This window comes from Scyliorhinus canicula, chromosome 1, assembly GCF_902713615.1.
Source record: "Scyliorhinus canicula chromosome 1, sScyCan1.1, whole genome shotgun sequence".
NCBI classification, from domain to species: Eukaryota; Metazoa; Chordata; class Chondrichthyes; order Carcharhiniformes; family Scyliorhinidae; genus Scyliorhinus; species Scyliorhinus canicula.
In genome coordinates, this window is record NC_052146.1 from 65,715,033 (window position 1) to 65,727,410 (window position 12,378).

At 47.4% G+C, this 12,378-nt stretch overlaps 1 protein-coding gene across 1 annotated transcript in view; it reads left to right on the plus strand.

Annotated features, from left to right (window-relative positions):
* The first annotated feature begins 2,715 nt into the window (after nucleotides 1-2,715).
* LOC119963249 (solute carrier family 2, facilitated glucose transporter member 11-like) overlaps nucleotides 2,716-12,378 on the plus strand; it is a 112,910-nt gene continuing 103,247 nt past the window's right edge. Inside the window, exon 1 of the mRNA XM_038792490.1 lies at nucleotides 2,716-2,739. Coding sequence (XP_038648418.1) covers nucleotides 2,716-2,739 — 24 coding nt within the window. The remainder of the gene's footprint in view (nucleotides 2,740-12,378) is intronic.

A 12,378-nucleotide genomic window follows, 5' to 3' on the forward strand; every position in this document is an offset into this window, starting at 1 on the left:
CCAGGAATTGATTGATACCCTTTTCCCTGACCGGGGGTTCCGACTCATATAATCGACTGTAGACTTCACAGAACATGTCGTTAACCGCCCCCGGGTCCATCGCTACCTTCCCCCTCATATCCTTTATTTTCCCTATTTCTCTCGCCTCCTGCTTCCTCAGCTGATGTGCCAGCATCCTGCTAGCCTTCTCCTCATATTCATATATTGCCCCTTTTACCCTCCTCAGCTGTCCCTCCGCCGTACCTGCGGAAAGGAGCCCAAATTCCATCTGGAGTCTCTGACGCTCCTTTAGGAACTCCTCATTTGGAGACTCCGCATATCTCCTGTCCACCTGTAATATTTCTCCCACCAACCTGTCCAGCTCCGCCCATTCAGTCTTCTCCCAATGAGCCTGAATCAAAATACATTCCCCTCTAATAACCACCTTCAATGCCTCCAACACCACCCCAGCCTCTCCCGTGTCGTTGCTCTTTATATACCCCCGAATGGCCTCCCTCACTCGCTCACAGACCTCGTCGTCCGCTAACAGCCCTGTATCTAATCTCCACTGCGGGCGCTGGGATCTTCCTGTGCTTACCCGCAGGTCTATCCAATGTGGGGCATGGTCTGACACCACAATTACTGAGTACTCAGTGTTCTCCACCCCCGTCAACATTATTTTATCCAGTACAAAGAAATCTATCCTGGAGTCTACCTTGTGCACATGAGAGTAGAATGAAAACTCTTTGCTCTATGGCCTCTCGAATCTCCACGGATCAACCCCTCCCATGCGCTCCATGAACCCCCGCAGTTCGTTCGCCATTGCTGATATCTTCCCTGGTCGAGAACTCGACCCGTTCATCCTCGGATCGAGGACCGTGTTGAAGTCACCCCCCATAACCAATCAGTGCGAGTCAAGGTCCAGGATCTTTCTCAGCACCTTCCTGAAAACACAACATCATCCCAGTTTGGGGCTTATATATTTACCAACAATACTGCCATTCACTCCAGTTTCCCACTAACTATAATAAATCTGCCTCCCGGGTCTGCCTCTATCTTCCCTATCTCAAATGTCACCCTTTTGTCAATCATTAAAGCCCAGTCCCGAATGGGTATACGTGTCGATCCATCCCTTCTTCAGTCTAACTTGGTCTCCCAGCTTCAAGTGTGTCTCCTGAAGCATGGCCACATCCGCTTTTAGCTGTCTTAAGTGTGCAAACACACGGGCCCTTTTGACCGGCCCATTCAGTACACGAACATTCCATGTAGCCAGTCTGGTCGGGGGTGCTCCTGCCCCCCTTCCCTGTCGATCAGCCATGACCTTTCCTAGGCCAGCCCATAGCCCATGTCCCGCATCTCCCTTGGCCAGTCCCTCGGCAGCCACCGCCATATCGTCTCCACCTCCAACCTCCTAAAACACCCCTCGGCTTCAACAGTCCCCTCCGCCCCCCCCCCCCCCCCCCCTTCCCCCTACTCTGTCTCTCTTCAGCTTTCCCCCCACTTTGCTCCCATGAACCAGCTCTCCCAGCTAGCCTAGCAGCTCCTGCCCCTGGCGCCTAGCATCCTACCATCTGCTGGATCCTCACCCACCCCCCCCCCCCCCCCCCCCCCACTCTTCAAATAAGTTCTCAAAACAATGGCAACAAACACAGAAAGCAAACAAACAATCCCCCAAGGTCGGGGAGCAGAGGCTCACCCCTCCTCCCTTTACAACATCTTATCAGTCTCAACACCTTCAAACAGAGCCGAAAACAATAGAAGAAACATCAAGCAGGTTAAGAAAAAAAAAAATTTGCATGCAAAAGCTCAAACATCATTTCTTTTTTCTTTCCCCCCCCCCCTAGAACATCGCAACTTAAAAACTCTTTTACTGTACCTCGGTGCATACAGCAGCGGATCAAAAGCAAACCAATCCGAGAGATCCTTCTTTTCCCGCTCCCTACAACTTAAGTTACAGTGAAAGGCTGAGATTTAAAAAAATATAAAATAACACAAAACTTTTAACTCAGCCCACTACCATCTAGATTTTAAAGTCATTATGCCTCTACCAGATTATTGTCCTTCATGATAACTGCCACTTCTTCCGGCGAGCCAAAATATAGTTCCCAGTTCTCGTAGGCCACCCAAAGGCAGGCCAGGTAGAACAGTCCAAATTTTATTTCATTTGCATACAGGGCTGCCTTAACCTTATTAAAACTCACCTTCCCCTTTGCGATTTCTGCTCCCAAGTCTAGATACACCCGGATCTCAGAATCTTCCCACGTGAACCGTTTTGCCTGTTTGGCCCACCTCATAATGCGTTCCTTGTCCAGGAACCGATGCAGCCTCACTGCCATCGTCCCCTGGGGCTTACGCATAAGCACCCTGTGAGCCGTTCCACCTCTAATGGCCTGTCAAACTCATCCGCCCCGAGTATCTTCTCCAGCATTTTTCCCACATACGCACTTGCATCCGATCCCTCCTTTTCCTCTGGCAAACCGCGATCCGGATCTTCTGCCTGCGAGAGGACCTGGAGATCACTCTCCAGGTCCCCCACCTCCTCCAACAGCCGTTTCTGCTGATCCTGTAAGATATTAATTGCCATTGCCATTGCAGTGACTGCTCCCCTTGTTCCACCGCCAGCTCCTGCAACTTTTGGATCGCCTGTCCCTGAGTCATCACTTTCTCCTCCACCCGGTCGACCACCTCCTTAATCGAGGCCACCGTCCGGATCAGGTCCTCCGCACACACCTTACGATGCCGGGCGAACTTTGCATCCAAGTATTTAACCCACTGATCTATCTTCCATTGAGCTGGCGTGGTCGAACTTTGCTTCTCTGCTATTGCATCCACCAAACTCTGAGCTTCACTCCCAACCAACTTTTGATTTCTTCTTTTATGATTGTTTCCTGGGCACAGCTCCATAAGCTAGGGGTCGTCCTCCACTCCTCTCACTTTTATCCACTTATGTTGAAAAATTCCCATGGAAATCCAGCTTAAAAGCCGTTAAAAGACCACGAAGAGCGAGAGCTGCTAAATGTGCCACCGTTCACTCCATGGTCGCCACCGGAAGTCATCCATTACTTTGTTACAATGAGACTTGGCTCTTCCAACACCCTCCTGGCTGGTCTCCCATGTATTATCCTCCACAAATTTGAAGTCTTCCAAAACTCTGTTTCAGAGTACCATATCTCGTTCAGCTAAGACCCCTGTGCTGACTATCAATGGTGCACCACAATCAAATCTCTCCATTGTTGTGCCCCTCCCTATCTCTGTAATCCCCTCCACCCCATCTGAAGATCTCTGTGTCCCTCTATTTCTGGCCTCTTGACCGTCCCTGATTTTAATCGTTCCACCTGTAACAACACTTATAGCTGCCAAGGCTTTATGCTCTAGAATTCCCTTCCAAACATCTCCAACCCTCGCCTCCTTTAAGTAACTCCCTAAAACTGACCTCTTTAACCAACCTTTTGGTTCTCTAGCCAAATACCTGCATACATGTCTCAGTGTCAAATTTGGCTTTATAGTGCTTCTGTGGAGCACATTAGGATGTTTTATTATGTTAAAGGTTCTATATAAATGCAAGGTGTTGTCATTCTCTCCTTCAGGGAAAGGAGTTTCCTGAAAGCCTTGCTACAGGGCATTGGTGAAGAGCCACAATTGCAGTCAGGTGCGAGCTGCTCAGCACAGTAGAGGCCATTTAACCATCTGTCTATGCCTCCCAATTGTAAGGTTCATCTCAGGCACTGGAGCAATGCAGCCTTTAGTACTTCATATAGCTCCCACTCAGATATAGGGTGGCCAACCCTCCAGAATTGTCACTGCCATTATGAACCTGTGAGAAAACCCATTGGGACATTGAACAAATCTGAACACGTTCATGTATTGATTGCCACAGTCGTTAAGATGGGGGAACAGACTGCTTGACTGGCCGAGGCCAGTGGAGGCAGAGGTTATGGGATGATTCCCCCAGGCATCTGGTTCACCAGAGTTGGGAACCTGATTATAGGAGGTTACAGAGATGGGTAGCGGCATAGCCTTGAAAGGAATAGAAGAATTGGAATTTCAAAATCATGGTCCTGCCAGACTGGGACCCAATGTAAATCATTGAGCACGGGGCTGATAGTTTGACAGGACTTAGTGTGAGCTAGGATACAAGCAGAGTGCGGATGAGATGAAGTTTACAAAGAGTACATTTTTTTTTATAAATGTTTTTATTCAGTTTTCGTATTTTATATTGAACAAATTACAAATTGTTAGGAGAGAGAAAAAAAAACAAACAAAAACAAACACGCAAAAATTAACATACATATTTACAGGTAAGCATCTTCGTAGTAGTAACTGCGCCCCCCCCCCCCCCTCAACATGTTTATTTAGCTTGGTTTTGGGCCTTAGCTAGCCATCGAACCCCCGTAACGAACCTGTAGCCCCCCCCCCCCCCCCCCTCCCGCTACCTTCCCCCGACTATTCTTCCTCTTGTACATTGGCCACAAATAGGTCCCGGAACAGTTGCATGAATGGCTCCCACGTTCTGTGGAAGCCGTCGTCCGACCCTCGGATGGCAAATTTGATTTTCTCCATTTGGAGAGATTCCGAGAGGTCGGACAGCCAGTCCGCAGCTCTGGGCGGTGCTGCTGACCGCCAGCCAAACAGGATTCTACGGCGGGCGATCAGGGAGGCAAAGGCAAGGGCATCCGCCCTCCTCCCCAGGAATAGATCTGGCTGTTCTGAAACCCCGAAGACCGCCACTATCGGGCATGGCTCCACCCTCACTCCCACCACTTTGGACATTACCTCGAAGAAGGCTGTCCAGTACTCCACGAGTCTGGGGCAGGACCAGAACATGTGGGCGTGGTTGGCCGGGCCTCTTTGGCACCGTTCACATCTGTCTTCCACCTCCGGGAAGAACCTACTCATACGGGTTCTTGTTAAGTGGGCTCTATGTACCACTTTTAGTTGCGTCAGGCTGAGCCTTGCGCACGTGGAGGTGGAGTTGACCCTATGCAGTGCTTCGCTCCAGAGTCCCCACCCGATCTCCATCCCCAGGTCGTCCTCCCATTTCCTCCTTGTTGCGTCCAGTACGGTGTCGTCCCTATCTACCAGTCGGTCATACATGTCACTACAGTTCCCTTTCTCTAGGATACTTGCGTCCAGTAGGTCTTCCAGTAGTGTCTGTCGTGGCGGTTGTGGGTACGTCCTTGTCTCCTTTCGTAGGAAGTTTTTGAGCTGCAGGTACCGTAGCTCGTTCCCCCCAGCTAGCTGAAATTTCTCTGTCAGTTCGTCCAGTGTTGCGATTACAAAGAGTACATGGGGTGGGAGGCCAACCAGGTGTAAAATAGAACATAGAACATAGAACATAGAACAGTACAGCACAGAACAGGCCCTTCGGCCCTCAATGTTGTGCCGAGCCATGATCACCCCACTCAAACCCACGTATCCACCCTATACCCGTAACCCAACACCCTCCCCCCTTTAACCTTACTTTTATTAGGACACTACGGGCAATTTAGCATGGCCAATCCACCTAACCCGCACATCTTTGGACTGTGGGAGGAAACCGGAGCACCCGGAGGAAACCCACACACACAGGGGGAGGACGTGCAGACTCCGCACAGACAGTGACCCAGCCGGGAATCGAACCTGGGACCCTGGAGCTGTGAAGCATTTATGCTAACCACCATGCTACCCTGCTGCCCTCTGCAGAAGATCACCACACAAAATTCAACCTCATTATCCTTTTTAAACTCATCTTCTTCCTCTCCCGAAACTGTGCTACTGCATCATTAGTATTAGATTCACCGTCAAATCTGGGCTGCGAAATTGGGCTCTGGAGCACATTGCTATCAGTGACGCTACAGAAACCCACACTCAGAAAATGGAAGCCAGAACACCTCCAGCCATTTTCGGCACAGTTAGTGCAGCACGTCCTGAATGACACACCGTATGGGTGTGATATGCAAGCACTTCAAGCGTGTAGCACCATCATATGTTATCGCCCTCGGATGGCTGGGAGGCCATTACCCATGTGGGCACAGCCACATTTTATATTGCTTATTGTACTGCTCGATTTTGTGGTTACATTAAAGCTCAACCTCTCACCTCCATACCATAAGGCGTCACCTTCCCCAGTATGTCAGACTGTTAGGTTGCAGTGAAGATTTGATGACCTTGAAGGCCATGAAATCTTTGCTTGACATGAAGATATAGGGATCACTGCGGAGCACCTTAATCCAGCATTTCTGGTGAAGGAAGTCAAACTAGGGTTTTTGGTTTGTCACAGCATTCGCCGATATTGGACTCTAAAGTAAGTCACAACCTTCGCTCATGTCAGTTGTTGACTCAACCTTATGCAAAATTGCCCAGTGGGAACACATCATTGCAACAGATCTGACCAATGCCTTTGCAAGATTTCAATCGCACGATCTTCAATAGAGTACTGTGTATAAACTCAATCTGCCATGGGCATGCCTGAATCTAAAACTGTCCTTGAGGATTTAACATGGCATATTCTAGCTGATTATCCAGGGGAGGGCAGAGTTAACAGATGATCTGAACTCCAATGGCAACAGTCCTGATGAACTTCTTCGCAACTGGCAATGTGAACTTCATGTTCTGTCACAATGTGATATGTGCCTATGCCCCTAAGACTCTGATCTGCCCTCAGTACTCCTGGGATGGATTTGGCACATTGCAAGCTAGCTCACACGACATGGCCACCCTCCATACCTGCTGTCCATCGGAGAACATTTCTGGCATGAGTTCTTTCATTGAAGCCTAAAAATATCTTTTTTTTAAATAAAAATAAAAATTAGAGTGTCCAATTCATTTTGTTTTCCAATTAAGGGGCAATTTAGCGTGGCCAATCCACCTACCCGACACATCTTTGGGTTGTGGGGGCAAAACCCACGCAAACACGGGGAGAATGTGCAAACTCCACACGGACAGTGACCCAGAGCCGGGATTGAACCTGGGACCTTGGCGCTGTGAGGCAGCAATGCTAACCACTGCGCCGCCGTGCTGTCCCCTAAAAACATCTTTTGAGGGTCCTTTCTCGGTGCTTCATACATAAGCCCCTTGGATGTCAGACACTGGCGCAGTGAAAGGATCAAATGTACAGATGATCTGCATACAAGCTTTCAAATGACACACACTGTGGATTTTGACGGCGCTGTTGAGAAACATGCATCACACCAACCCTGTGCCAATATGACTCAAACACTCCGCTGTTTTCAGTGCCAAATTATGTGGTTGTCACATCACCTGGCTGTCTTGAGAAATTGAAGATCTATTCATTGCTGCTTCTGTCAGGCATTTCAGCCCATATAATGTGCAGTTCAAACACCATCCTTGTGTCCTCACAGACAGCAAACTTGCGTACAGGCATAGGTGTTTAGTACTGTTGCTTCACAGCGCTAGGATCCCAGGTTCGATTCCTGGCTTGGGTCACTGCCTGTGCGGAGTCTGCATGTTCTTCCCGTGTCTGCTCTGTGGCATTATCATAACTATCAGCATCGCATGGGTTAATGCAATGTCGAGTGTAGCCACTAGAGGGAGCTACAGATACAACTATATAAGGCAGTGATGCTCGACCTTAGGGGAGGAGTGTATGCTGGAGAGGAATGAATGCCGGAGATAGCTAGTGCAGGTCATAAGAGCAGTTAGTGTGAGTAAGGTTAGATTATAGTTGATACCAGTAGTGAGATTATCAGTAGCTGGGTGTATTTTTGTGTACTTTTTAGGACAAAGTATCGAATCCCAGTTTAGTAGTGTAAATAAAATCACAGCTTTGTTTAAGTTAAAGCTATTTTGTGGTCTTTGTGAACACTACGCCAATCATCCTGAATTAAGCAACACAAAGAACACCACACATGCGTGGTTTTCCTCCGGGTGCTCCTGTTTCCTCCCACAAGTCCCGAATGATGTGCTTGTTAGGTGAATTGGACATTCCGAATTCTCCCTCAGTGTACCTGAACAGGCGCCAGAATGTGGCAACTAAGAGATTTTCATAGTAACTTAATTGCAGTGTTAATGTAATCCTATTTATGACAGTAATAAAGATTATGATTATTATGAGAAACTATACAAGGGAGAATTCTCTGTCAGTCCCTGTGTCACTACCTTCCTTTCCACGGTTTGTTGCTACCATGTCTCTTCAGACACACAGCTGGATCTGTGACTATCTCTGCAGATTTTGAAAGCCGCAGTGTGCCTTACTGAGAACCCCAGTTATACACAAGAACTCGCATTCCACTGTTCACCGGGTATTCATTGTCAACATTGTATCAGGCTCAACAAACTTCCTTTCCCCAGCAGACCAGCATGGTTAGCTAGACAGTTGGATTGTCCCCTCATTCATCACACAGTTGCCCATCACTGCATTGCCCTTCAAAGAAGCTTGCCAACATTCATGATGTCAAACGCTGTATCTGGTTGCTACCACTGCATTGGATGATTTACTCATCGTTCGGTGCAATGAGTCCCTTGCTCCCATCAGAGAATGTAATATTGTTCCTTGTGATGTTCTGGAAGTTCGTATTACTGCACTCCATCTTGGTCACCCATCATGTCATCAACTCAATGCGGGTCACCCACCGATATGGTATTTCTTTGCCCTTGACATGGTTCTCTCCACTAAACAGGTTACGGCTAACTGCCATGCTGGTGTTGATGCGTCCTACACTTTGTCGTTCGCCAGGCTTTGCGTGAGCCTCCTGAGGTGGTTGGCATCTCATTTGCTGCTGATGTAATCAAGTGTGAGCGACAACTCATTTTAGTGTACGAGAGTGTGTCACTTCTGATACAGCTGCTTGGGTCATTGCCAATGAATGCCAGGGCACCTGAAGTGATGCTGTCCTCCTGTCCAGTTGTGCAATCGGTTTTGTCCACTTAGTATTCCCCACATTGTCAGACAGACTGATCCTGCCCCTGGGTTCTCCACCTTGATAGGAGACAAACTGCTCCATTACCATTGAGCTTAGTAGATCAAAGAACCCGAACAAGAAACTGGCAGCAGAGGAGATAGTATGGGAACTGGATTGTGAGCTTCTATGCCAAGAACTATATGGAAGTCTTATCATACCATCTGGAAGTCTGCTTGGGGTCTATAATTGCAGTTCCTCTTGGGCTGTAAGCAGTGGAGAGTCATTGCGACATCTGTTCAGGAAATGTGAGGAGGAGAAGCAGTGCATTGATGGAAGAGGAGGATGAAGAGGAGAAGGGGAGGACACATTGGGAACACTTTGTTCAGATGATGCTGTTCGTGAGTAATCACACAGACTCTCATTCACCTGAGATCTCAACTCCACATCGTAGTTGTTTCAAAATTCCCCACCTTTCAATTAATCTGCTACAGACTGCCACAGCATCCTCTTCGCCAATGTCCTGAAATAAGAGCCACTAACAAAAACAATTGCTTGCAGAACAACTTTATCCACTCCTACACAGTGCTACCCTAATGTCTGCAGTGTGCGCATTGACTTTAGTCAGAGAGACTGCAGATGGCCATGTAGCACAACCTTGAAGAACTCTAGGCCTTGGGAACCTGGCTGCAGCCTGCGCCACCTCAGGGTGGGTGTTCCAGAGTCAACTGCAGCAGCTCCAGATGCTTGAGTGCAGCCCGGTTAAGAGTGGAGGAGTTCCCTGAAGAAGTCCCAGTTAGCTGTACGTCGTGTGAGCCACACACACTGTTGGGCTCACTGTTAAGCCAGCAGTGCCGGGCTGTGCTCTGATATCATTTAGATATCATTTAGCTTCAATGGAACCAGTAATTGTGCATGGTGATCCTTGTTCCAAATAACAAGACACTTCCAATTTTCCCCTATTAATTTCCTGGTAAGAAATATGGCGAATTAAACCCCATCTCTGATTTCAATTATGTTTTTTGCTTTGATCTGTATTGTATCTGGACTGGACTGTATGTGTCCTTGTGTCTCTTCGTGCATACGTGGGTGCTTATTACGGCTGGGGAGTTAAAGTGATATTCTTAGTAAAAATGTGGAAAATCGCCAGGGAAGTCCTGTACGCAAAAAGCAGGACAAATCCCACCTGACCAATTACCGCCTCATCAGTCTACTCTCAGTCATCAGCAAAATGATGGAAGGTATCGTTGTCAATGCTATCAAGTGGTACTTCCACAGCAAAATCCTACTTACTGACCCTCAGTTTGGGTTCTGTCTGGGACACCCACCTCCTAACCTAGTTACAGCCTGAATCCAAACATGCACAAATGAGCTGAACTCCAGAGGTAAGATGAGAGTGACTGCTCTTGACTTCAGGATAACATTTGACTGAGTATGGCTTCAAGAAGACCTAGCAAAACTGGAGTCAATGGAAATCAGAGGAGAAACTCTCCATTGGTTGGAGTCATACCTGGCACAAAGGAAAATGGCTGTGGTTGTTGGAAGTCAATCATCTCATCTCCAGGACATCACTGCAGGAGCTCCTCAGGATAGTGTCCTAGGCCCAACCATCTTCAGCTGCTCCATCAATGACCTTCACTCCACCATAAGGTCAGAAGTGGGGATGTTCTATGATGATTTATGACTCTTCAGATACTAAAATAGTCCATGTCTATATGCAGCGAGACCTGGACAATACGCAGGCTTGGGACTGATAAATGGTAAGTAACATTTGTACCACACCAGTGCCAGGTAATGGCAATCTCCAGCAAGAAATAATCTCTTCCCTTGACATTCAATGGCATTACCATCGCTGAATTTCCCACTATCAGCATCCTGGGGGTTACTATTGACCAGAAACTTATCTGAACCAGCCATATAAATACTGTGGCCTCAAGAGCAGGTCAGAGGCTGGGAAGTCTGCAGTGAATAACTCACCTCCTGACTCCCAAACTCCTGTCCACCATCTACAAGGCACACATCAGGGGTATGACTGAATACTCTCCACTTGCCTGGATGAGTGCAGCTCCAACAATACTCGAAGCTCGACACCATCCAGGACAGATCAGCCCGCTTGATTAGCATCCCATCCACCACCATTCAATCCCACCACCACTGATGCACAATAGCAGCAGCGTGTATCATCTACAAGATGCACTGCAGCAACTCACAAGGCCCCTTCGACACAACTTCTAAACCCATGACCTCTGCTGCCCTAGAATAACAAGGGCCGCAGATGCATGGGACTCCACCACCTTCACGTTTCCCTACAAGCCACTCACCATCCTGACTTGGAATTGTGTTGCCGTTCCTTCATTGTCGTTGGGTCAAAAATCCTGGAACATCCTCCCTAACAGCACTGTGGGTGTACCTACAACACCCACATCCCACGAACAAATAAATATTAAAGAATCCGAATCCCATAGCAAATGGAAACATGGTAATTCTCCAGGTGTTCTGGTCAATATTTGTCTCTTAATCAGCATCTTTAAAACACTTATTTATTATTTATCTGGATATTTATTTCATTATTGTTGTTGGGAGCTGACTGTGTGCAAACTTGCTGCCATACTTCCAACATTGCAACATTGACTGAGCTTGAGCTAAATTGCCCTTAGTGTCCAAAAAGGTTAGGTGGGGTTGCTGGATTATGGGGACAGGGTGGAGGTGGGGGCTTAAGTGGGGTGCTCTTTCCAAGGGCCGGTGCAGACTCGATGGGCCGAATGGGCTCCCTCTGCACTGTAAATTCTGTGATTCTATGAAAGATAATTCATTGATGACAAAGCACTTCAGAATACCTTGAGGCCATGAATATCTCTATATAAATGCAAATCTTTAAAAAAAATATATTTTAAACAGTGTGTGAGCATAAAAATCAAGCTCCCCTCCCAAACTAAGTCACCCCAGGATGCTGAGAGCATGGAATTGAGAACCAGATGAAGAATGTTTGCTGTCAGTAAACAAACAGAATTGAATGCCGGGGGAAAAAAATAATTAAAATCACTGGGATCTAACTCAGTCTGACTTTTAAGATATTAGCGTAGGGATGAAAACATGCTAAATGTTAAAGCAATTGGTTGCATGGTGACCTTGTTAATCTTTGCTCGTTCTCCATTCGGTTCAGTCGACTGATTCCAGACAAGGCAAGTATTCAATTGTATGCTGCCATAATCTAATCTTGAATTCATCTGCTCTTGTTATTGAAAACAAGTTAGCCGCTCAGGTGGTTGCATTTCAATGTGCGTGAGCCTTGAGGATTTGTTCATTGTCAACCACCCACCATTTGATAGTTACTTATGAAAGATGAGTAAGACTTTGGATCTGTCAAATTATCTGCAGTCACCTTTCAGTTCAATCCTCATTCGAAGAAATTATTAATTGGAAATGACCAATCTGTTGGATATCACTCGACCTCTGTATGCTGAGGGCAGTAAGGTGAATAAACAGGCAGTTGTTATTGGTGACATTCACTCACCCTCCTACCCAAGCCTTGATCATTAACCTGTGTCGCCCAACGCATCAT